The following is a 25,360-nucleotide window of genomic DNA, read 5'->3' as shown; positions in this document are numbered from 1 at the left end:
TATAGAAGAGCAGATGGATTCCGAAACCTTGGTCGGCCGAACGCCCAGACCTGTCAACTCAACTTCTGCTACTGCTGACCAGGTCCAAATCCAACAGTCGGATACTTTTACATATCCTCCCACCTTCCGTCGCGCGCATTTCTAAGATTCTCGAATATAAAAATATTTCCGTCCCATGTTGACCAGACTTTAGCACATCTTGTAAGATTGTAGTAATATATATATATATATATTTTTTCTCGGCAGAGACAACGGGATTCTCTAGCCTCGAAACTAAACGAGACTAAGATGACGAGTGGGAAGGCTGATAGCTCTCGTTAGCTACTCTACTAGTACTGAATCCTCAGACCATCTCGAATTCACAAGACCTCTGGAATAGATCAATTTAATAGGAAAACTCGCAAATCCAAGATTTCATACCATCTCAGTCTGGATACTCAAGTATATACAACATCCTGGTTACGAGGCTGCTTGGGTAGTACAAAACGTAGGCGGACTTCGATACCAAGATACGGCTAGCGATATATACCATATATCTTCAAATCATACTCTGAGAGCCAATAATAATACCCAATGAACCCATCCCGCACCCCCCGGAACTCCACTTCCAAATAATCTCCTCTTCGCCTGTAAACACATCCACCCCATCGCCCACCGACACCTCCGGTCCTACCTGGGATTCCTATCCACCGCTGCCACCGAAAACTCGATCGCAGGTAATATTGAAAAAGTTGAAGCTAACGTATCTTTTTTTTTTTCAGTCCCGGTTTCTTTTCAATACCCCCGGAGAGTGTAAAAGTCCTTTGCTACGACGACTTCGAAGTATCTCGAGACCGGTGGCTCGCTTTTTCGAAAGCCATTTTAAAGAACGTCGGATGGTTGAAAATAGGTATCACTCTGGGATTCCTGGAATGAAAGAAAATGTTCCCGACGTCGGATCTTTTCGGGGGGACGAAGGTCAAACAGTTTTATTCAGACAGCCATGGGACTTTTATACCCAAGGACATTGTCGATTGTGTTTTGAGGAAGAATCCCGGATTGGTTGAGAACGGTGAGGGGAGATTTGGTTTGCACGCCTAGATATCTACTTCACCCCTACGCACGATAAGATCTAAAATATAAAAAACCATCATCATCAGTATATACCTTTCGTAACGTATGTACCGCCTCTTCCAAAAGTATACCTATGCTGCTTTGCTTCCAAGTAGAATCGAAAGTAAAAAGTAAACCATCAAGAGCGACGATGACGAAGTAAAAAAAGAGACAATTCAAAGCGAAGGTATCTCATCTATAACGAGTGCACAAAAGACGAACCCCGTGGACAGAAAACAGGAAGCGAGAAGAATTGGAGGAACATGCCAGTTTAAAGAAATTGAACAAAAAAAAAAGAAGCCAAAAACTCATGCGCTCAAGAACGTAGACTAAGGAGAAGATATGGCAAACGATCTGCAACTAAAGAAAAGGGAACAGAAGAAAAAGAAACAGGGCAAAGAAAGAAAGAAGAAAAAAGCTTATATATATCAAAAAAAGACATCAAAGAAGTGAAGTTTATGAACGAAGAAGAAAAAAAAATGAGGCCTGCCAAAAAAAAAATGAGGTCATAGCATCAGTCTAAAGCTGAGTCTACGAATTCACCGTCAACCCTCCGATCCCATCTGCCAACCCATCATCCCTCGGCGTCTCCCTCACAGGGCTCACAACCTTATCCAACGCCACACTGTGTAACGCAGGCTTAGCTCCTCCCCACCTACCCCTTCCCTCAACTTCTCTTCCCTCCTCTTCAACTGCTCGACAACCCACTCTCCCACCTCTGGGAACCCGCTTGTCACCGGCGTAGCCGGCTGTTGCTGTTCCACACTCGGGGCTTCTTCACCTTCTTCCGGCTCTTCTTCCTCGGTAATCGTCTGAGTCGTCTGCATCTCTGACAACCACGGATGCTGCAGCAAAGCAGCATAGGTCGGCCGCATCTTGGGTACCTTGTGCAACGTCCGCCTCACGAAGTCCCTAGCCTGAGGCGAAAACCCTTCATCCGGCAGATCTGGCGGCGGACCGTCCACAATTGCCTATAAGCCACAAATCAGCATGTCTCCAAAAAAAACATTTCGAAAATAGGGTCGGGAGAATACTCACACTCAGCTGACTGAATATATTATTATAAGTCTCCGGGGGGTACGGATACCTCCCCATCGCACATTCCAAAATACTCAACCCCAAACTCCAGATATCGCTCTGGACACTATACGTCCCATCCTTATTCCCAATCCCACCACCCGTATTCCCATTCGCCCCTGTCGCGATCCTTTCAGGTGCCATGTAACTCTGACACCCGATGTTCGTTTTCGCAATACTCGCCACCAAGTTCCCGCTGACCCCAAAATCGCACAGCTTGACATCTCCCTTGGTGTTCACCAATATATTCGTGGGCTTTACGTCCCGATGGATGATGTTATGTTCTTCCTTTAAGTATTTGAGACCCATCACTGTACCCCACGTGACCTTTTTCAGAACATGTTCGGGAACTCCATCGCCGTAGAGTTTATCCATCGACCCACCATCCATCCATTCTATACAGATATACACAGCACCTTCCTGGAAGAATGCACCATAAAAGTCGATGATATAAGGACTAACACAGCGGTGGAGAATATCCAATTCCATAATGATTGCCGCAAATTTAGCCTCGTCGAGCTCGAGCCTTATCTCCTTCATGGCCATTACCACGCCGCTCAGCCGTTTATCATCTCCAGACTGCGTACTATCACCATCGGGTAATGCAGAAGGAGTTTTTGACGATAAAGCCGGAGCGACGCCAGCGCCGGCGACCCGGAGTTTCGGTTTCCGATGGATGACTTTGTAGACTGTGCCGTAATTTCCCTTGCCTAATTCGTCGAGAGACTCCAGTTCGTCCAGTGAGATACGGAATGTGCTCCCGGAAGAAAAATCGACGCCGTTACCGTGTATTACGGCTTTTCCAGCGAATTTTAGAGATCCGGTTGCTGTATCGACGTAGTTTGAGAATTTGTTGAACAGGGAGCCAGTAGCGGGGTCAGAGCCACCGTTTGTGGCGGCTGCAGGACCACTACCCGCTCCTGGGTTCGGAGAGGCACCTGGAAGGCCGCCGGGAAGCTTTAAACCTCGACGGAAGCCGAGGGATTGTCTCGGTGGTGTTGGTGCAGCGCCTGATACCGATGGGGACTGCCAACTCGGAGCGTTGGGCCGGTTTAAGCGGGGAGAAGCGGTGGGGTTGAATGGTCCGCCCATGAAAGCACCACCTGGTGAAGTTGTGGCCAATGTGGGAGTATTCGAACCGGTCATGGAATGCTGACGTTTCTGGTGGAAGGCCTTGAGGATTGCTTGCATGTCCTTTGCATCTTTGGGAAGTTCTGCCTTTGTTGTTGTGGGGGTTGCGGGAGATGATGAAGAGAACGAAGCAGCAGGAGGTCGACGGGCAGCATTGAGGGCGTTCAGAGGGTTAGAAGCCTCCGAGGTAGGATCCGAGATGGTACGTATGCTTGTCGGGAAGGGAGGGACTGGCGGGGAGACGGTAGAGGGGTCTGCAGGAGGTTGGGGGTCGGTATCGGGAGGTAGTGAGGTGGACATGGTGGTGGAGGGGAAGGAAGGATAGAGGAGGTTAAGATCGTAGCTTCGGGTGAAGCTTCAAGAGTACCCCGCTGGGATGGAGGTGGAGATAGCGTGGTAGTTAAGGCAACCCGGTCGTTGGTCGGTTGTGGTCGTTGGTCGGTTGGTCGGCTGGCGGTTGGTTGTGACCGGTATGATGATGCAATGGTGCTTGTGCTTGAAGAGATGATGTCAAACAGCAGCAGAAATGAAACGGTCGTCTGTAGAATTATCAGAAATCCGAGTTAGAACAGAACATATTCACAAAAACAAAACCCCAGGTCAGGCCGGGGCCAGGTTATGTCGGACTAGCGAGCAGAAGGGAATGCTGGAAGCCAAGCAAGTAAGCACCTACAGTACTTGAGCTAAACTGCTGCTGAAGATATTGACGATGGAGATTATGATAGTGATGTTGATAGTGGTAGAGATGGCGAAGGTACGTATGGGAGTAGCTATGTTATGCTATTCTGTGCTGTGCTATGGCTATGGCTACAGTGGGATGGTGATGGTATGATGATGAGGTGGGAATGAGGAGGGAAGAAGAGGAGGAGGAGAGGCAGTTTAACTAAGAGCTGTTCCTTGGAGCGGTGGAGCGGTGTAGAGAGTGAATGCGGAAGCAGCGGGAGGAGTTCTTTAGAACCGACCCATCAACCAACAACCACCATCCATCAACCACCATCGAATCATCATCAAATCATCACACAAAACAACTAGAAAGCAGCCACGACATAACCAAAATGACGATGAATAACGGCAGGCCTGAAACTTCAAGGAAAAATAAGACTGACCTTTGCTTGACAATTTAAATTTAAAGATCGAACGTTCAACAATTCACTGCATTACCGGCATCCCAGTCAGCCGAAAGAGATATAAAAGAAAATGATTCGAAGGTATGCAATGCAAGCATGCAGGGACACCGCAGATATCGAATATTCTAAATTCGATTTCTTTCCTATGGGCCTAGCAAAATCCGAGGCATACTCGTTATATATACTTTTAAAGTATATATAATGCGCACCACCGTTCACATGCCATATCCAATCCGAATGAATGACCAAATGACTGAATCCGAATGAACTAAACAATACTCACCGAACGCCCTATCAAAAAAAAAAAAAGTCGGGCTCTCCGTTCACAAAGATGAGGGAAGGCATACACCCACACTATCTCTCGCTGTGCACTTTTTTAATCTTTCTAACTAAAACAGCTGGAATTCCACGGAACCGTCGGATGCCCGTATCTTTCACTGTTTTCGAAGCAATCGTGGTGGTCCACTGTCTGTTTATGTGCCACCTGGGCTCCGGATTCGACGATTCCTGGGCTACTGATTGGATCCGAGACCGTTTTGAAGGAATGGCTAAGCATGGGAACCGGGGTACGAATCTGAGACTTTTCCCTTAGTTATCACGGGTTCTCTTCTAATCACAAACAAAAGTATCGAAACGGAAAAAATGGAAAGAAACGAGGGGACCAAAAAAGAAGCTTGGGGAAAAGTGAAGAGGCCGATCGAAGCTAAGATATACCTTTTGAACTTTTTTTTCTCGTCGATATCTTTTTTATATCCCCTCCCATGCCTAACGAGACTTGTACTACAGAATAAATATTCCCCACCGCACCGCTCACCCAACCTTCGGGACCTGCATCCCTTCCCACATCAACTGCCAACAAAAAAAAAAAAAAACCAGTACTTGCTGCTGCAAGTCCCAAATCCAAGGACAAAACCCACAAAAAAGCAGGTGAGCTACCCTCGACCCAGGGAAAACCCCTGGAACAACATCTGCACAGCTACATCATCATGCACAAAGCTCCCAACCAAGCAAGATGGACCACCATGGATATTACCCTATCCAGTAAAAATTCTTCCTTTTCTTTCTTGTAGTTTAAGAACGAGGAAATAAGACGAAAAAAATTAAGGTATTGGGTATAAAAATAGTATAACTGTAGGGCAATTGATTGGGCGTCCCCCCGCCATTCCACTCCAGAGAACCGGACCACGGAGTACACCATATAAGTTTGGCTACTCGTTCGTACTCAACCGCTTTCGAGAATTTCCCAATGTTTCGTACCGGTATCGTATACCGTTCGCTGGCAAACCTCGATGTAAAATCGGGAAGGATAGCCTTATCATATTAAAGAAGATTGAGATCTTACAGCTTGGAGCGCTAGTTGTAATATCACCAAAAAAGTGCACGTACTAAACCAACTCCGGACCATTTTCCCATCTACTGTGTACAGATCCATCCCTTCCAAGGAAGAAACTCGTCAAGGAAGAAATACCCTACCGTTTCAATCGTCTTTCCAAATCAAACCCACGTCCGACAAGCTTAAGTTTTAAAGTCCGACGTGTGTATTTCCATTTCAATCCGTGACCCCCGGGCGACATTTCCATGTATGCGTGTGGGGAACACCAGCTATTCTTCCTTGGTTTCGTGTTCCGAACCTATTCTCGGCACAACCCCACTTCCAAGCTCGACCTCACGTCGAAACCACAAAAATCTTGGAATTCATCATCACGGCACGCGCATAACCTTGAAACGAAACGCATGATATGATTGCTAAAGTTATATATAGGAACAGATGAACTAATCAATCAACATTACCTGATATGCATAACTCGCCATGAAAAAAAAAAAAAGCGGATCAGCCAAGTTAGTTCAGCTAAAGAATCAAATAAATCCAAAGTGACCTCCAAATGCATGTCGACTCGCTTTCATCATCATCAATCGTGATACGATCGTGAGACTGATCAATTATGTATAACCATCACAAAAAAAAGACAATTTCCTCCCGTACCTTCTTTCCTTTTTTTTCATTCCCTCTTAAAAAAATGCTGATGCATTAAGGAAGATATGGTTACACGGGCAACCGCTTAAGCTTACTCTTCAAATCCTCGACCCCGCTCCACTCCCTGACCTCCTCTTCGCTAACAACCCCAAGCCCCACCATATCCCCCCAAAACGCCATAGCCTTCTGTTCCGCATACTTCACGTAATCGAACTCCTCCCCATCCTCTTCACTCTTCAAACTCTTCAAATCTCCATCATCACCCTCCTCCTCCTCCCCATTACCGACTACGAGTCCAGGAATGACAGCCTGAACAATACCCCATAATGCCCAACAGGCGTTAACAGCTCCCCTCCAATCCCTGCTTTCTATTACTAGCCTTTCTACTTCTTTTTCCATTGCTTCCGTTTCGTCTTTTGTGGGCAGACGGCCTTCGAGGTTGAATACCATGGATTGGCGTTTGCGCATAAACTCGGGGTCGGTGGAGTCTTCGGTAGGGATTACGTAGGGGAGGGAACGGTGTTCGACGTAGGCGCGGAGGATGTTACGCTGTTCGGGGATGGTGGGGAAGTGGTGTTCGTGGATTGTGTGGGCGGTGGGGGAGAGGAGGCAGTGGTAGTCTGACATCCATTCGCACTATTCGGGGTGTTAGTATCGGATTGTTGGGGGGTGAATGGGAGGGGAGGGGGGGGGGGTTACTTACGAAGTGGTTTGCGAATTCGGCGCCACGGGTGTTTGCGCCGGCGTATTCGAAGTCGATGACGATGAGGGATTGGCGGGGGGTTGTGGAGGTTAGGGGGAGGAGTGCTGGGGATTTCGAAGCAGGGGTTGGCGGTTCTGTTTCTGACGTGCGGGACATGATGTTGCCGTATTGGGTCTATAGTCTGTCAGCTATATGGTTGGCATACGGGGGTAAGGGGGTAGTACATCATTATGACAAAACACCAACTGCTTTTTAATCTCCGTCATCCCACCGTACCTCTCCTCCAACCACGGTCTATACCTTTCCTCAACCACCTCCCTCAACCTCTCCCAATCCGTAACCAACAACTTCTTACCCGCCTTCATCCTCTGCAACTCCTTCATAACCCTCTCCCCCCTCCCGACCCACTTCTCCCAATTCCTCCATACCATAGGTCCACCTGCTCTTTCCGAGTCGAGTAATGGGATGTGGTCATGAAGATCTCGCATACGTCGACCGATACGACGGGAGGTATCGGGGAGTCGAATGTCTTCGCGGGTTAGTGTTATTGCGTCGAAGAATTCTTCGAAACGACCGTTGTCGAAGGTTCCGAGGAGGGTGGGGCCGACTTTGTGCTTTGCGAGACGGCGGAGGATGTTTAGTTCCGTGTCGCGGTCGATGAGGTGGCCGACTTGGGGACCGTAGATGCGGAGGAGGAGGGGTCTGTCGTTTACAATCAGCATTTTACTCTGACCACTCGGGTGTACATGTTTATTCGGTGGGAAGGGTTACTTTGGCTTCTTCGGACGACGGTCTTTGTCCACGGGCGTCATGTATGGTGTGTCTACGGGCTTTGAGGCTTTCTCGTGGGAGACAGCTGGCGGCGTGACTTTGTAGACCTATATCTCATATTAGCATCTCCGTACTCCCTCTCTCCTCTACATAGGGATGGGCAGGGCATACAGCATTGGTAAGAGCGCCACTGATCCGACTAACAACCAGCTCCTCTCCACGATCCAAATCGACCTTTCTCCAATTCTTAATCTTAAGAGTATGCGTCAATCTTAAAATCTCAGCTCTAAACTCAACACTCAATTCCTTGGAATTATCGAGTTCTGCTTCACATCCCGGAACATCTTGAAGGATTGTCTTTTCGTTGTCGGTGGTATAAAAGTCTTCGAGACTGACGGCATGAGAAAGCAACGGTTTATGATTGTTTTTGAGGGATCGTGAAGAACGACGACGGATGTGGGAGGGACGTTCGAGAGCTGCGGAGTCAAGAATCGCTTCCAGCTTACGAAGGGAATCGAGTCCCGGACCACCACCGGTACCTGACGAAGAATCGCCGTTGATATTGGCGAATTGTTCCAGTTGCTCTTCATACCATGATTTTACTTGTTCGTAAAAGCTATTGGCAGCACCTTCACGCGGAATCGTGGCGAGGGACTTTGAGGATGATTTTGAAGATCTCATCATTGATGTAGAATCTTCGTGAGAAGGACCGATGTCGAGGTCAGCCAGGGATGAACCGATTGCAGAATCGGAGACGGGGATGTCAGGAGAGGATTCGGCGGTACGGTTTGTGCGGTGGAATTTTGCCTGGAGAACGGTGGAGAGGGATGTACGGTGGGGACGGATGCGGGGGGAGGCACGCGGGGAGGCACGCGGGGAGGCGGCCGGGGAGAATTCTATTTTTTTTTTTAACTCGAAATATTAGCATGTCATACTCGCATATACTCGCATATACCTCTCATTCCTTGAGCACGCAGTACTCGATTAAGGACTGAAGAGGTAATGGTATGTATCACAAGACAGGATGCCCAAGCGGTCTTAGGGCGTGCATGTCTTGTCTTGTTCGGTAGTATGTACGCACCGACTTTGTTAGGGACGAGAGACGTCATGGTGGATGATTCGGAACAGGATCCAGCCAATGGAAGAGATTCGCTCGACAAAAAGATTCAGGGGACCAGCAGGCTCAAGCAGATTTCAGTTCCGGGTCAAGCAGTTTCTTGGCCCGGGCAGTCACTTCTTATTTCGGCGTCGTCGCTGCACTGCGCTCGATTTATCTCAAGAATCTAACACGAAGGAAACAATGGGAGATATATGAGGAAGAGAGAGGGAGAAAGAGAGGGAGGGAGAGAGGAGAGGAGAGATGGAAAGAGGTCAGACGACCAGTTTTTATAATTTCGAGTGCAAGTGCAAGTGAAACCTCGCCCAGCCAGTTACACCCGTTCAAAGGCTCCACGATAGAGGAATAAACGGGCAGCTAAAGCAGCCCTATCTCTCTGCTTCAATCTCTCTTCCCCACGCCGGGTCCGTGCTAGCTCTGTTAGCTCAGGTGGGTTCCTGCCTGGCTTCTTTTTTCCCTTTTCCCCCAACCAGGCCGGACCAAATAAAAGCAGATTAGCAAATATTGAGGACGTTGGGGGGTCTGGCAGAGCCTCTCTTTGCCTCCTGCCCGATTGTGCTTGACCCTTTTTTTCTCTTGAAACTAAAATTTTTAGCATTTTGGGGCGCACGAGCTGGAGTTCTGGAACGCCGTTGGACAGTTTATGATAGAGACTCGGATGGACTTGCTTGACACATGGAAAAAAGGGTGTGTTCAGTTTTACCCATCTTTGTCGGGTTTTCTTGATCGAGATTGTCCGCGTACGTACATTCCATATATAACAATTACATGGACATGGCATGGCATGGTTATGCAGCGTGGGGAAGCAGTATTTCGTATATTACTAGGTATTATATGAGATGACATGACTTTGGGTGTATGTAGGTACCTAAAGCAGCCGTCAGTCCATGATCCACTGTATGTATTATATGGATCGATAAGAGGGAGAAAAAAGCGGACGGGAACTTATGCAGCCGAAGAAAAACCCGATGGCCATCGATGAGCGGGCGGCCGCAGTTGAGCCGGGTCGTCGTCATTTCGGGGCTTGTTTCTATTGAAGCTGACAAAGAACCCCAACTGAATAAATGAAGGCATGCCGCTGGATGATGATGGTATGAGGCTGCGGCAATTGAAGAATTGGTTAAAATACTGCATCGAGTAATTATCTTTCCCGACGGAGCTGAGAGCCAAGCAAAGTGGGTACCACTCACATATCAACTAGCGCCAACATGAATATATTTTGTCTATAGATCCGGATCTGTTATATGTCCAGATGTCTGCCAGGTGGGGCATCGTGAATTTGTTTCGTTTTGAGGTTGCCGTTGGGTGAATGTGAATATAATATAATCACGGGCATAGATAACTCCGACACCTACAAATGCACAGCCCAATTCCAGCCGCCATCCTTTATATCTACTGATATGTAGGAGTGTATAAGATCATGATACTTCTAGCTTGGAGTGTCGGGATAAACTTGCTTAGTCAGGCAACCAGCCAAGCAGATACAGGTGGCCCATTTAGCCATATCAAATCACAATCACAGCCCCTCATTAGACTATAATCTAGTCCTTACTTATCTCCATTCTTCTCTTTTAATTAGCCTCGACTCCTTTCCCTTCCCTTCTATTCTACTTTAGATATTTCTACCTTGTTCGAGTACTGTACTGTGGCGGTCAATTAATTGACTGTTGGAAGGAAGATGGCGGACGAAGCTCCAGGTCGGCCCAGCTTCAGCTCAAGCCACGGTTCCGTATCCTCCTCCTCGTATGTTCTATATCCCCCCTATACCCCCTGTCACGCTCCCCATCCTATAAACCGCACCAACTATAACCTCCCTTCGCATACCGTGGAAAAGCTTCACCGATGAATGAATGAATGAATGAATGGTGGATCATATGAAGCATCCTGCTGACTGACAAACTAAAAAGTCACAAACGCTCCAAATCAGCTATCGCCCTTTCCCGCCTCTCCGTTGGCTACCACAAGTCCAAGAGCTCCGACAAGCTGGCTGCTTCTCCAACATATAAACCTCCTCCTTCTGCCGGTGCTTCGCCCACAACCTCCACCCACCCTTCGGCGGCTTCACTGCTGTCCCCCACCGCCGCCATGGGCAAGAGCGAGAGCATACGATCCTCCGCCTCCTCCACGAAGGCTCACAAGCGAGCTCAATCCTATGCTCCTTCGTCCCAGTCCACTTCTTCTCTCACTCCGGCTTCGACTCTGGACTCCGGTTTAACTGCTGCTAGGACCCTCAGTACCTCGCATTCACCTCCTAAACCAACTTCCCTGGAGGAATCCGTTCGAACGTTTCGTCTCTTCGAAGCTCTACGGAACGGAGACACATCGGCCATATCAAAGGCTATCAGGGATGCTTCCGAGCCGGGGTCTACTATCGAAATGGCCTCCATTCTCCTATTGGCCGTCCAATGCGCCGAAGTTCAGGTCGTCGAGTTTGTGCTCTCGTCGACTTCTCGCGACCCTTCCGACACCTCAAAACCATATCTGGATATCAACTATCGTGACCCAAACACCGGCAACACCGCTCTCCACTTCGCTGCCCACCTCGGCCGACAACCCCTCGTCTCCCTCCTCCTCTCGGAACCCAACATCAACGACGTCATACCCAACCTCCAAGGTTCCCAAGCTATCGACCTTTCTCGTACACCGGAGATAGCACAAGAACTCCAGGTTTCCAGAGACATCTACCTCGACAACCGACTCATCGACCTCCACAAGCTTATCTTAACACACGCATACCCGGACCTGGAAGCTTTCCTCGAAGTACCCCGCACCAGAGCTCTCCTCGACTTGAACGCCCACGATGGTGGTATCCCAGGCAGCACTCTTCTCCACGAGGCTGCCAAAAACAGGGATATCAGGCTGATACAAATTCTTTTGCTGCACGGTGCAGATCCATTCCGTCGCGATAAGAAGGGCAAACTTCCGCAGGATGTTACGAAGGACGAAAAGACTCGAGCTGTGCTAAAACGCTCCCCGGCAGCCATAGCAGCTAAAAACAGTATACAGGAGAAGGCTGTTCTCGGTTCGGGTGCTGGGATCCCAGGCGCCGAAGAAACGTCCAGGGATGGAACTCATCGCGAGGGTAGGGAGATGAAGGGACATCTAAAAAAGTGGACGAATTATACGGGAGGATACAAGTTACGGTGGTTTGTACTGGAGAATGGCGTATTGAGTTACTACAAACATCAAGGTGCTTTCTTTTTCCTAACAAACAGCTACGAGTACGAAGCTAATATGGTGTAGATGACATGGAATCTGCCTGCCGCGGCGCTATCAACATGAAAATCGCAAAACTCTACATGGATCCCCAGGACAAACTCCGCTTCGAAATCCACGGAAAATCCTCCGTCAAATATCACCTCAAAGCCGACCATCAAGTCGAAGCCAAACGATGGTACTGGGCTCTCAACAACGCCATCCAATGGGCGAAGGATGAAGCGCGCATGGAGGCCCAGAAGGCCGACCGGGCGAAGGCCAGACTGCCCACCGCCAGTAGCACCGCAAGCACGGACCAGCTATCGAATAACGACTCTGTCACGGATATCCCCGGTACCCCCGGTACACCCAGCTTCTCCGGTGAGCGCCGGCAAAGCAAGGTTTACGCACCATCCGCCCGGTCCCGACTTACGGTTGGTGGTGAGCTCTCTTGGGAAGATGTCTCGGAATCCAAACTAGAATCTACGGAAAATGGACAACCACGACGGATGCCTAGCTCTGAAGACGACGATGACGATGATCTCGACGACGACGACGAGTATGACGATGCAGTGGAAGGGAATCGGAAAATGGCAGATCCGGTCTACAATGAGACCTACCAGATGATGGCACATTCCACCAGGATGCAACTCGACATGCTCGCCGGGGCTTGTGCCGCCATAACCCTTGAGACGTCGAAGAATCCCGCGACACCCATCAGTGATCCCGGAATTCTTGCGGCGTTGACGAGCTATGAAGGAGCGGTTAATAACCTCAGAAGCCTAGCCGGCGACCTGTTCAAGCTGAGCAGAGAGCGTGAAGCGTATTGGAAAGCGAGGTTGGAAAAGGAGGTCCATTTGAGGAAGCTGTGGGAGGAGAATATGACACGGTTGGCGGTGGAGCAGGAGGAGCTAGAGGGCAAGATGAATGAAGTACAATTGAAGCAGAAGAGGACGAAGAGGGCTTTGAGGGAGGTATTGAGGGAAGGAGCTGTTGCTTCGCCGAGCGGAGCTGTCGAGGAGCTGCAGGAGGCGTTGGAAGATCTGGCGGTTATCGAAGAAGCAGGCGAACCTTCGACGGCTCCGCAGACGGCACCTACCTCTGTGGTCGAGCATACGCCGGTGTCTGTTCCCCTGGTGAGGAAGAAGACCATCAAGGTTGCTAAGATGGAGCTGAGTGATTCCGACGATGCGGATGCTTCCGATGAAGAGTTCTTCGATGCTGTGGATGCTGGTGAGATTGACGTACAGAAGGAGATGCCAGCGCCTGCTGTCACCTTGGAGATTCTGGTTACAGCGGATGGAGCTGATATCGAGGAAATTGTGGAAGAGGCGGTGAGGAAGAGTGCCGAGTACCAAGATGAGAGTGACAAGCGGTTGGTTGCTATCAAGAGGAGTTTCAAGGGATATGAGGATCCACCTCGCTTCAAGTTCAATAAGAGCGCTGATGACAGGCCAAAGATCTCGCTTTGGGTGAGTTTTTCGTTGAATTCTAGGTTTTATGGTACATAACGGCTGATAAGACCGTAGGGAATCTTGAAATCTATGATTGGCAAGGATATGACAAAGATGACGCTTCCGGTTTCCTTCAACGAGTGTACCTCGCTGCTCCAGCGTGTCGCCGAGGATATGGAATACACCGATCTTCTCGACATGGCTGCGGAACGTGCCGACTCCCTCGAGCGTCTTGTCTACGTCGCCGCCTTTGCGGCAAGCGAGTATTCCTCTACCATCAACCGTATCGCCAAACCGTTCAACCCACTTCTGGGAGAAACCTACGAATACTGCCGTCCCGACAAGGGATTCCGATTCTTTGTCGAGCAGGTCAGCCACCACCCGCCCGTCGGTGCCGCATGGGCCGAAGCCCCGCGATGGTCGTACTACGGTGAATCTTCGGTTCGTGCGAAGTTTTACGGCAAGAGTTTTGATATCAACCCGCTTGGAACATGGTTTTTGAAATTACATCCTGTTACCGGAGGTGAGGAGCTGTATACCTGGAAGAAAGTGAATACCGCTGTTGTTGGCATTATTACCGGATCGCCGACGGTGGATAATTACGGGCCTATGGAGATTAAGAACTGGACTACTGGGGAGCAGTGTGTTCTTGACTTTAAAGCACGAGGGTGGAGAGGGGCAGGTGCTTATGAAGTTAAGGGACGGGTGGTGGATAAAGATGGAACACAGAAGTGGAGCATGGGCGGCAGATGGAATGATAAGCTGTACGCTAGGATGAGTCCCGGATACGATGCACAGCTGTCACCTGCAGGCCAAGGAGGTGATTCGGCAGCGATCAGCAAGAGTTTCTCGAGTACCCAAGCGTTTTTGGTATGGGAGACTCATGAACGCCCACCGGCGCCATTCAACCTCACGCCGTTTGCGATTAGTTTGAATTACCTACCGGAAAGGCTGAGGCCGCACTTGTGTCCTACGGATACAAGGCTAAGACCCGACCAGAGGGCTATGGAGGATGGAGAGTATGACTTTGCGGCCGAGGAGAAGAATAGATTGGAGGAGAAGCAGAGAGCTAAGAGACGGGAGAGGGAGACTAGCGGGGAGGTTTATAGGCCGAGGTGGTTTACGAAGGAACGGGATGAGACTACTGGTGAGGAGTATTGGAAGAATAATGGGGAGTACTGGGAGACGAGGGATTCGGTAGGGAATGGAGGGAGTTGGGAGGGAGTGCCGGATATCTTTTAGAGTGGTGCGTGCTATTGGAGGTCGTATTTGTGGAGAAGGGTGATGTTGCTCTGCTAGCACATGCTAAGGTGTTCCTTAGGGGCTCGGTTAACGGGGTATGCAAGGGCCAGCATTGACGAAGCGGGAGAGGATCGTGTCGAGATTTAAGGTTTGTGATTTTTACGCAGTTATGCCTCGAGGAGCTTTCTATATCTGTATCTTTTAATGTCACTAGCCTCGACGCCTTCTTTTTTTTTGCTTTCTGAACTGTGGATAATCTTTTAACTTAGCATGTATTCGCCTATTTGCTGAAGCGGTAGTATTTTTCTTGTGCGGGGGACGGATGGATTCCGAGCTTTTTTTTCTGTACAGTTCTTTTCGAAAGCCATATTATTATCTGTCTATTCTTTTAATCTACCCGTCCGTGGCACTTTGGAATTAAGTCTAGTTGTAATTATGTCTGACGGCGAGAGCCGAGGCTTGTACCCAGGTCAAAAATTGACCGGAGTCTCTTGACCCTTTTTCTAAGCTTCGAGACTACACTACCTTAAGTACTTTTCCCAGTTCGAGGTTCCCGTCGCGCGGAATTCGAAAATCATTACTCCGTACGAACGAAGTATTCGGGTCTCCGTACACTTTCGCAAATTCCACACCTTGAGGCCCTCCTTCCCCGTTCCGGGTGGACCCTCTGTATTTGAGGGGATGGGGAAAATTTAGAGCTCAGTTGACGATTCCTTTAGACGAAACGAAAGCTACCAAAAGGCGAAAATGCAAGCTCGAGCTCTTGAAGAAAAGAAGGCTTTTGCAGGCCCTTTCTAAGAAGGCTTTCTTAAACCTCCCGTCCAGCCTGCCGGTGAACGGAGCGAAGCCGTAGGGATTTTTAAGGTTTGTCGGATTATCTTACCTATGACGTACGGGACGGCTGACGGGATTGTTTCTCTCTTGCTGAAGATGCAGAATTCCGGTGCCAACCGAGCTATACGGCCTCTGGGCTAATCGGTTAGAATTGTGGAGCCGCAGAAGCGACTGAGTCGGTATAGATCCTGTGATGCCTAAGGGTTCTGGATGCAGCTGGGTAGCTATAGCTGCAGGGCGCCGTTGGGCGATAATACCACACACCATTGGTCAATCAAACCGTGCAACCCCTCCGTATGTATTCATCTCGCGTTATTTGGTATAAGTCTCGGGGCCAAAGATTTAGTGCGGATTGCGATTTTTGGGGAGGGCAAGGACGGGGGAGGACGGAAAGGTGGAGGGGTAGACCATGTATTCGGATCATGCAGGGTTTACGAGACGAGGAGGTGGTTAATGGAGCATTTGGGGAGGGGGGTATGCTCGGGTCTATATTACGTTATTGGTGATATAGACGGAGGGAGGAGGGGCTATATAAAGACCCCAGTGACCTACCTGCTGCCGAGTTCCTTCTTCTCATCATCTCAGTCAAAAGATTTGCCTTCTTTTGGCAGAGGGGGGATAGTTCTAGTTTTTAATTCCTCTTTGTTATCATGAAGACCTCATCCGTCTTCTCGCTACTTACTCTCGCGGGTAGTAGGTTTGCAACAGCTGTGCCTACGCCACGGGAGGGTTCTGGCTCTGGACCGTCCTCCCCAAAGGCGTATATTCGCAACGGAACGGTCTTTGGACGTCATAGTCCCGAGTGGAATCAAGATTTCTTTTTGGGGATCCCGTATGCGAAGCCGCCGGTGGGGGCTAATCGGTTCAGACCGCCGCAGTATATTACACAACCGCAGGATTTTCAGGCGAAGGAGACGGGGTTTTGGTGTTATGGGTATAGGGTTTGTATTACCTCCCAATCTATTAGTTTTCATATCAAGTTTTCTGACGTATGGGGGTTTTTGATAGGGCGATCAATGGGAATACCCCCAATCCGAAGACTGTCTAACACTAAACATCGTCCGCCCATCGGGTGTAAATTATAACAACCGCAAACTCCCCGTCGCGATCTTCATCCACGGTGGAGGTTTCCTAATCGGATCCGCGCACGATCAACGTTATAATATGACATTCCTTGTCGACCAGTCTATAAAAGAAGGGACACAGATCATTAGTATTGCCATCAATTACCGCCTTGGAGGATTGGGATGGATTGCTAGTCGTCAGGTTGCTGGGACAAAGAATTTAAATCTTGGATTGAAAGACCAACGGACGGCGTTACATTGGGTCCAAGAGAATATCAGAGCGTTTGGAGGGGATCCCAAGAAGGTTACGCTATTTGGAGCTTCGGCAGGGGCGTTGTCGATTGGACTTCATCAATTGGCATATAACGGCCGTGATGACAAGTTATTCAGCCAAGTGATGTTACTATCCGGCGCACCAACTTTCTTCGGTACCCCCGCTTTCCCGGAAACAGGACAAGCTAGATACGATTATATTATCACACAAACGGGATGTTTGGATGCAACGGATAGTCTGGAATGTTTAAGAAGCGTACCGATTGAAACGCTTAATGCGGCTATTAATTCTACGAGCGGGCAGTATACGGCACCCACTGTGGATGGAGAATTTGTGAGTGGATTACCGAGTGAGGGGGTTAAGAGGGGGAGGTTTGTGAAGGTTCCTGCCGTGCTGGCGGGAACTACAGATGAAGGTGCTGGATACGCGAGGATGGTGGTGAAGTACGATACTGAAGCGCAGTTAAGAACGTGGCTAGGTAAGTCTTTTTCTCCTCTTTTTTTTTCGTTTTCGGGGAGATATATTCTAATATATAATTACGATTGGGAATATATATAGAGGCAACCACGTTGTTTAAACCCCACATGCTCGATATCCTCCTAACACACTACGACATCTCGACTTCAATCCCCTCGCCCGCGGATTTTAGTCCTGCGTACCCCAACGATCAAGGTACCATCAACCACGGCCCACAGTACCACCGTATGGCAGCTTTACTAGGCGACATTTGGTTCATCGCTGGGAAACGAAACTACGCGCGGAGATTGGCGCAGTATAATGTTCCCGTGTGGTCCGTAAGATCTAACGTGCTTCCGAACGGTTACGCGAATTGGTCGGGTGCGGTGCATACTACTGATGTCAATTTTATATTTAACAATCTTGAGGCGCCGGGGTATGATATTGGGGGCACCGGTGTTAGAGTCGTACAGGATCCCATGGGTGGGCCGAAGGCGGATCGGTTTAAAGAGCTGGCGGACTTTGCGAGTAGGAGTTTTGTGAGGTTTTTTGCGAGGGGGGATCCGGCGAAGGGGAGGAAGGTGGGGGATGTTAATTGGGTGAAGTATAAGCATGGTGGGAGCGGGAATGCGAATCAGATTGTGTGGGATGTTGACGATAACGGGTTAGCAGTGCATGTTGAGCAGGACACGTTTAGGCAGGCGGGGATACAGCATATTATTGATTATCATTTACAGGGGAGTTTTTAGGTAGTCATTTTGCATTGAGGGATACCTCGAGACCGTATTGAGGCCTATAGCTGGGGGTGTTGGATTTAGTGTGTAATATAATGCGCTGGTGTGTATAAAATAGCATACATAAGTACCTAGGTAATGCAGTTAGCTGCCGTATACCACCACACGGGAAATTTAACCAAGGGTTTTTCTAAGCCGTCTTAAATGCCTTATAACCCGTTTTATCATTCAAAAAGAGACCCCATACAGGTGGTTCGAAGACAATATATGAGATAAATACATCGAATCGGATTTCGATGATATTATGATATAGTACCATGCTAGTATCGATCTAGTAGTTAGTTCCTATGAGCTCGAGGTCTAGATGTATGATAATATATAGATCTATATAAGATTCATAACGTATGGTTATAGGATACCGGTATTCGAGAGTCAACCGAGCGAATGAGAACGGTCGTACGTTGGACAGCTGATCGGAAGCTGGCGCATTCCTCGGCCTCGGGAAATCTTATATACCTCATATATATTATTAGAAAGAAAAAATTTTGATCTTAGCTGTCCCCGAATGTTTATTCCGACGTCTACCGAGTGTTCTTCTTGTATATCTTCACCACCCCTCCAAAATCCTCCTCTTCCCTTAACTTCAGTCGCATTTGTACTGCGTAGAGGCGCCACATCAAATTTAAATTTCGGCATCTTCCCTTCGTTCGTTCGGCACCGCGGAACCAACTTAATACGCGAAGGGAAAGAGGCACCGCCGTTCAGGGGCCATCGATTGGTCGAAAAAAGAGACACCAGCAGGTCAAACCTCTTCGCGTATCTCCAGCACTGCAGCGCAGCTCCGGGCGCAAATTAGTTGGCCCGAGCGATCCTTGCTCCAGCACTTGGACTTTAATTCCATCCACGTTATTAATTGCGCGGGATACCAACAACCTCTCAACTTAAACTCAGCCAGTGGGGCGGATCCAATCCCATACCGTAATTTATCCCCCTCCTGTCTTTCTTTCTCTTCTCCTTTTCTCCCGAGTCTTCATCTCCTTTTTTTTTGTTCATGTCGAGATATTAAAGGTGGTGTAACCTTTTCTTCTTCATTTCTTCTGTCATAACTCCTTTGCCTACTTACATTCCCGCAGATATCGATAGGAAGATTTTTTTTAAAAATTCTTTTTCCCTCTATCGGCAAACAAAATGGGTGTCGAAGTAGAGAATTTCAGTCCGGATACTTCGGTAGCTCCGGCTCTGGATCATTCCCTCCCAGTCGAAGAAGAACTCCAAACCGATGCTCCAACAGCTGCAAAATCTTCAGAGACGCCAGCAACAGCGGCAGCAGTCGAGGAAGAAGTAGCTACGGCAACAGTACCCGTAGAAACCTCATCACCGACCCGAGAGGTCCCTCGCCTCGAGAAAAAGGAATCCCGTCTCCCACTCCCCGGTTCCCGTCTACCTCGAAAATCCAGCGTTCCTACCCTGGCTTCTGGTAATACCTCCCCGACACGTAGTATCCCGACACCAAAAGCTAGTAGACTCTCGCTCATCACGCCAAAGACTGCGGCTAGCGGTCTACGGAAACCCTCTCCTAATGCATCACCGATACGGTCACCCGGTTTATCACCGGGACTATCACCAGGTCTTAAATCGCAGAGTTCAAGTGGGAGTCTTCGATCCCCGTTGACTCCTACACGGATGGGACTTCCACTCCCTCGATCGCCTATTGGTACAGGTGCTACTGGTCAGCGAAGTTCTAGTGTGTCTGCATCTACACTTCCAAAAACACTACAGCGGCCTTCGTCGCATAGTAATCTACTAGTGAGCAAGAAGGGGTCTGGGTTGCCTACACTTACCAGATCACCTGTCAGGGAAACGACAAGATCAGTATCTGTATCCGGTGCTTCGATCCCAGCTAGGGCTACTCCCCAACCGACTCCCCAACCTAAACGGCTCGCAGCTACTCCTGCTAAGATACCAGCGAGCCGTCGCTCAGTTAGCACTGCAGTCCCCGCTGCTTCAGGACCTACGCCCGCGAAATCCACACCAGCAGTCCGTACTCCCCTGAGAGTTCGCTCCTTCCAAGCACCTTTACAATCTCAACAAACTCAATCACCTAAACCACTTACCCCACGCCTTGCGACCGTTTTCCCCAAACCTGCACCTGTTTCGACGGCTCCAAAGCTTGCAGCACCGGGATCTATCAAGGTCCCCAAACGAGGGCCTCGCTCTAGTATTGCACCCGTCGAAGAACCTGCACCGCCGGTCAACAAACATGAACGTGCTATGGCGTCCTCGCAAGCACTTCGTGAACAAATCAAGGCTGCCCGCGCTGCACGTAGAGAATCCAACGCTGCGAATCTCGTTGGTAGCGGTAACGGTAGCGACTGGCCTCAGATTGTTATCGCCGGAATAGATGACAAGAAGCAGGATGATGACGAAGATCTTGAACGTCCTGATAACGTTGAAGGCGAAGAATCAGACTACGAACACCCCTTTGGACCTGAATGGTCTCGTAAAAAGCCCGTAAAGCAAGAAGAGGAAGTATCCAAGGGCCTCACCATCCGTCCTGGTGGTATCTTGGATCTCACGGCTAAAAATATGCAAGATTTTACGGAGGAGGTGTTGGGTGAGACGGATACACTCATGGTGAAAGTTCTGTTATTGCAACGGAACTCGCTAACCACCTTTTCACCGTGTATCAAGACATTCAGAGGTCTTTATACCCTCGATTTGAGCTGTAATAGCTTGAAAGGGGAGGAGTATTTGAGCGTTGAGATGGAGTTTCCATATTTGAAGACTTTACTACTGCATACGAATTACATGGAAAGTTTGGATGCGGTAGTAAAGTACATCGACGCCCCACGGTTGAATTACTTGGATGTCCACGCGAATAAACTCAAGGCTTTCCCGGATAATTTGAGTAAAAGGTACGGAAGTCTTACGACTTTTGTGGCGAGTGATAATAAGATTGAGACTGTGAGCGTGGAAGGGTTGGAAGGGGTACAAATTGTGGATTTGATGAATAATAGTATTGGACAGTTACCACCCGAGTTGGGGCTTTTGGAGGGGAAGGGGTTGAGGGAGTTAAGGGTGCTGGGGAATTTGTTTAGAGTTCCGAGAAGGAATGTGGTGGAGAGGGGGACTGAAGCTATTCTTGAGTGGTTGAGGGAAAGGATTCCGGTTAGAGTTGAGGAAGTTGAGAGGGATAACGAGGAGGAGGAGGGTGGGGAGAAGAAGGAAGAGGGGGTTAAAGAGGATGGGTGGGACGTTGTTGGACGGGATGAGGGGCCTTCGGAGGACTAGAAGACGATTTTGATATGGTTTTGTGCGAGACAAGACGACAAGATTAATGTGACTGGCGTTTTATTCGGATTAATTATGCAAAAGTGGGGAATAAGGATGGATGGTGAATGCATGGGCGATGCCGGTTACTTGACTTGATTGACCTTACTGACCTTTTTGACGAGTTTTCTGTGTAGACTCTCTCTTCTCTTTTTCTCCCCTCAAATTCTTTACTCTTGTTCATTCTTCATCGTCACTTTGGAAGTTTCTTCTCTTCGCTCTTGTCCCTTTTTTTTAATTACATTACTCCTTGAATTCGTTTCTTCTTTGTAGAAACTTTGGCTATCCTTTTAGTGCATTAGGATTTTTTAATGGTAATATTTATTCTTAATATTATAAAATTATAAAGCCACTGTTCACATATTATGTAAAGGTTCTGGTCAATAGCAGCGACACTTTCGAATTCAACATCCTTCAACAGTTTAATATAGAGGAGATCTCAGTCCAACCCGTAATCAGAGTTCCGCCGATTAAAAAAGTCAATAGTGTTTATCCAACCTTGAACGGATTGTGTTTATTCGATGGACTTTGTTGTAATTTGATACCAATTGGAAAACATAGCTTCTTCTCCAACCAAAAATGATATCTACGACCATAGAAGGCGGACTAAATAGGGTATCCCGTCCGCTCTGCCTTACTCAAGCCTCTTATCGATCAGTTAGTAGTGTTATCGGAGACGGAACGCGAATCTTGATTGTTGTAGATTCTCTTTTTTTCGACAAAAATTTTTTTCTTCCTGCCGTTTTTGTCTTTTTGTCGAGAGCTCGTGTGTGGTTGAGGGCTTGGCTTTTAAATTTTTTTGACATCGGTAGACCTTGTTTGGGGCTTTAGTAGCATGGATTATCCTGTGGGCGTTGACTGACGCGGCGGTGGATGTGGCGGGTTATGGAGGTATCGTATAGGTATTTGAGTATGGACATACTCCTTTCGAGACCGTTTCAGAACGGTTTCTTAGGGGGATGTTTTATATCATTGATTGGATGGTGCTGGGCCTTCGAGTAGGATGATCTACGTATCTACGAGGGTTATCCAAGTACCAAGATATCATGGATGGAGGGGTTGACGAAAGAATGCAAATCCTAAAGAAAAAAAACAAGGCGGATTGGTCTTGATTTTGGGATTAAAATCTGTTCCACTTACCCTTTTGTCAGGGCTCGTTGGTTAATAGTTCAATCGGGCTCCTGGATTTTTATATTCGTCGAAGCTAGCTATGTTGTCAAGCTCAAGATTATGTTGCAAGCCAGTCAAGGTCACACCACGATCTTCACCTTTGATTTCCTATTCGACCCGTCGGTGCAACCAAAGCCACATGGGGGACAGCTTCCGTTCGCTAAGTCGGCTGCATACCGGAAAATATATCATCCCAGCTTCTGGTTTGGGATATATTAGATGCAGACCAGTTGTTCTAAATTTGTATCCAATGGGGAAGTTGTACATCTTGACGTTTCGGGTTTTTCTTAAGCATCGGTCTGGCGGAAGCAGCTTTCGATATCGGTATATCCTAGAATCACACAGTCTTTTGAAAAATACGTACCCGAATCTCGAATAAAAATTCGTAGATGATCGGGCGGTGGGGCGTTACGGGGTCGTTTCGGAAAAATTAGTAAAACGAGAGCTTGACAGCATTACGCTACCTATCCTGTTGATGTCTTAAGATCGCTAGCGCGATGAAGTTATCAGCATCTGACAATGCAAGCTGCCGTTCCTGCATTTTACTAATGATGCGATGCAATTAACGACGTGATGTCGCGGCAGATAGGCAATTATCGTGTAGATCTAAGGAAATACGAGATTATGAGCTGGCGATGTCTGCGCCCCGGGGGGTTTTTTTTTTTCGTTAAGATAAATTTCGACGATGACGGTACTTAAAAATGACAACCACAGGAGGCAAATACGAAAGATCAGCTTCGCATGCTACTGTATCCTTTGCGCGCACAGTGTCAAAGGTAACCTTGACATCTGTGAAAACGTCTGGTCATTCGCGAACGATCTAGCTAGCGGCGGTAGTTAACCCCTTCGCCACCCTTTAAAAGGGAAAAACTCTTCCAGACTTCGATTATCAGGATGGTGGGGATATAGTGCTATATTAGTGCAGTTGCATTTTTTTTTCTCTTATCGCTGCATGCATGAAATCATAAGTAATTTAATCGAGACGAGGTAGACAACATTAGTCCCGTCCTCTGTTTTTCGAAAATTGCTTCTCGAGGTTGTAGATATTTACGGACGAGATCTCGAGAAGAAGAAGGGTATGGCATGGACGGGAACCTGGGCAACCTTATAATGGCATGAGCGATTTCGTGATCTTGGTATCCCCAGGCATAGATTTGATAGAAAGGTTTAACGAGTAAAGGGTTTCCGTCGCAGGTTCTTAGGGCCACCAGACTATTCCCGAGCTAAAAGGCCACAAAGCAAGGTCTTATTCGTTAGTCAGGTACAAAAAAAATAAATAATTTATACTGCCATTCTCAGTAAGCCTGGTGATATTGCTGTTAACGGTCTGTCATTCGATGCTGCTATGATATCCGGCGTTTCAAAAATAGTGCTAGTAAGCTCGGGATTTTATTTTATTTTATTTTTCAATCTGCGACGTTAGGACACTTGAGAAATCAGCTAATCGGTTAGAAATCTTCGTCGAGAGTTACGGTCCGCAACGCTAGCACCGCCCATCTGTCCAGGAGGCTTTTCTTTCACCTTGAAGCCCTACGTATAAAAACGAATTATCTATGAACATCATTGTAAAGTCAGTACCTTTCTAGGTAAGTGGCTACCAAGACGATATGAACATTCGCTTGGGAACCTCTTCTATATCAATTCTATGTTTAGAATTCTAGAATTAAAGGAAGAAATGCATATAGTAAGTATATTGGAGCCTGGAATCCGCCGCATTGTGAACTGAGTCGTTGTTGAATGAATATAAGATGGCCTTTAAGATAAGGTTGGTCCCATCGTTTCTTTTGTTCTTAACCGGGAAGGTGTATGCAAGGTCGTCGTACGCGTGCTGTCTCAGATCATTAACTGGCGGTCTTGGCCATGTAAGGAACTAGCGCAGTCAAGCAATGCGGTAATGGGGACTCGCCTCCGGAACACTGGATTACACAGGCTAAGCTGGACCGCAGGCGTCTGCAAGTGCCCATGCAGCAGTACACACTGTCGCATTTATGTATTTCTGCACCACCTTTGTCGTTTTTTGCTTTCGTTTCAGGATACGGGTATACCTATTGGCAGAAGGCAAATGTACGCCCTGCGAAATCTCTATTCGTACAGCTCACCAATGAAGTTGTTACTGAAAAATTGGTACCGGTAACATCGGAGAAGCTTAGTGGTCCTGACATTGACTATTGGACCCTGACGGTTGTAACCTGGCCCTTGGCCTTGTTACCCTGCCACAGCGCCGCAGCCAACTCTTGGTGTGGAAGACTACCTACCTTCAGCATCAGAAGAGCTATATCACCGTTATAGTATTACTATGGGCCGTTGAACAAGGGGGCTGTGGATGCGCCGGAAATACTAGGTAGCTTAGTGCCTCTTTTGAAGGATGGTCTGAACTCCCTTTGACTAACAATCCTGATGTGTAGGTTAACAAGGAACATTTTGTTGCATAACGCAATGCTAGAAACAAGCGACAGTATTGTATGGGTTCGAAAGTTTTTTTTCAATATGCGACAGCTTATGCTTGTTATTCTGATACACTGCGGCGTCGGCGATGTGAATGAAAGAATGATATCGCCCCTTTCAACTGTGTATAAGTGCGCTCGCCCCCTCCTCTACTCGGCGAGGGCTTTCT

The 25,360-nt window shown here is 48.1% G+C and overlaps 7 protein-coding genes across 7 annotated transcripts; 4 read left to right on the top strand and 3 right to left on the bottom strand.

Moving 5' to 3' along the window:
- Positions 1-1,623: 1,623 nt before the first annotated feature.
- On the bottom strand, positions 1,624-3,600 carry DFL_001622 (uncharacterized protein; the record flags this gene model as incomplete). Its single annotated transcript, XM_067630270.1, has 3 exons — positions 1,624-1,701; positions 1,752-2,063; positions 2,131-3,600. The coding sequence occupies 3 exons, from the start codon at positions 3,598-3,600 to the stop codon at positions 1,624-1,626; spliced, it is 1,860 nt and encodes a 619-aa protein (XP_067492930.1).
- A 100-nt stretch (positions 3,601-3,700) lies between these two features.
- Positions 3,701-4,266, bottom strand: DFL_001621 (uncharacterized protein; the record flags this gene model as incomplete). Its single annotated transcript, XM_067630269.1, has 3 exons — positions 3,701-3,839; positions 3,974-4,070; positions 4,263-4,266. 3 exons carry the CDS (start codon positions 4,264-4,266, stop codon positions 3,701-3,703), a joined length of 240 nt encoding a protein of 79 aa, XP_067492929.1.
- Positions 4,267-4,848: 582 nt separating this feature from the next.
- On the top strand, positions 4,849-5,115 carry DFL_001620 (uncharacterized protein; the record flags this gene model as incomplete). Its single annotated transcript, XM_067630268.1, has 2 exons — positions 4,849-4,993; positions 5,054-5,115. 2 exons carry the CDS (start codon positions 4,849-4,851, stop codon positions 5,113-5,115), a joined length of 207 nt encoding a protein of 68 aa, XP_067492928.1.
- A 1,356-nt stretch (positions 5,116-6,471) lies between these two features.
- DFL_001619 (uncharacterized protein) lies at positions 6,472-8,985 on the bottom strand (the record flags this gene model as incomplete). The annotated part of the gene is made up of 6 exons (XM_067630266.1): positions 6,472-7,038; positions 7,106-7,279; positions 7,330-7,807; positions 7,877-7,983; positions 8,048-8,772; positions 8,958-8,985. 6 exons carry the CDS (start codon positions 8,983-8,985, stop codon positions 6,472-6,474), a joined length of 2,079 nt encoding a protein of 692 aa, XP_067492927.1.
- Positions 8,986-10,671: 1,686 nt separating this feature from the next.
- DFL_001618 (uncharacterized protein) lies at positions 10,672-14,884 on the top strand (the record flags this gene model as incomplete). The annotated part of the gene is made up of 4 exons (XM_067630265.1): positions 10,672-10,736; positions 10,901-12,183; positions 12,237-13,660; positions 13,718-14,884. 4 exons carry the CDS (start codon positions 10,672-10,674, stop codon positions 14,882-14,884), a joined length of 3,939 nt encoding a protein of 1,312 aa, XP_067492926.1.
- A 1,484-nt stretch (positions 14,885-16,368) lies between these two features.
- DFL_001617 (uncharacterized protein) lies at positions 16,369-18,261 on the top strand (the record flags this gene model as incomplete). The annotated part of the gene is made up of 3 exons (XM_067630264.1): positions 16,369-16,659; positions 16,727-17,534; positions 17,615-18,261. 3 exons carry the CDS (start codon positions 16,369-16,371, stop codon positions 18,259-18,261), a joined length of 1,746 nt encoding a protein of 581 aa, XP_067492925.1.
- A 1,173-nt stretch (positions 18,262-19,434) lies between these two features.
- Positions 19,435-21,537, top strand: DFL_001616 (uncharacterized protein; the record flags this gene model as incomplete). The annotated part of the gene is made up of 1 exon (XM_067630263.1): positions 19,435-21,537. One exon carries the CDS (start codon positions 19,435-19,437, stop codon positions 21,535-21,537), a length of 2,103 nt encoding a protein of 700 aa, XP_067492924.1.
- Positions 21,538-25,360: the final 3,823 nt, after the last annotated feature.

Source organism: Arthrobotrys flagrans (assembly GCF_004000055.1).
Source record: "Arthrobotrys flagrans strain CBS H-5679 chromosome Unknown unitig_3, whole genome shotgun sequence".
In the NCBI taxonomy this organism is placed as follows: domain Eukaryota; kingdom Fungi; phylum Ascomycota; class Orbiliomycetes; order Orbiliales; family Orbiliaceae; genus Arthrobotrys; species Arthrobotrys flagrans.
The sequence above is the reverse complement of the archived record's forward strand: the minus strand, read 5'-3'. Positions and strand labels throughout refer to the sequence as shown.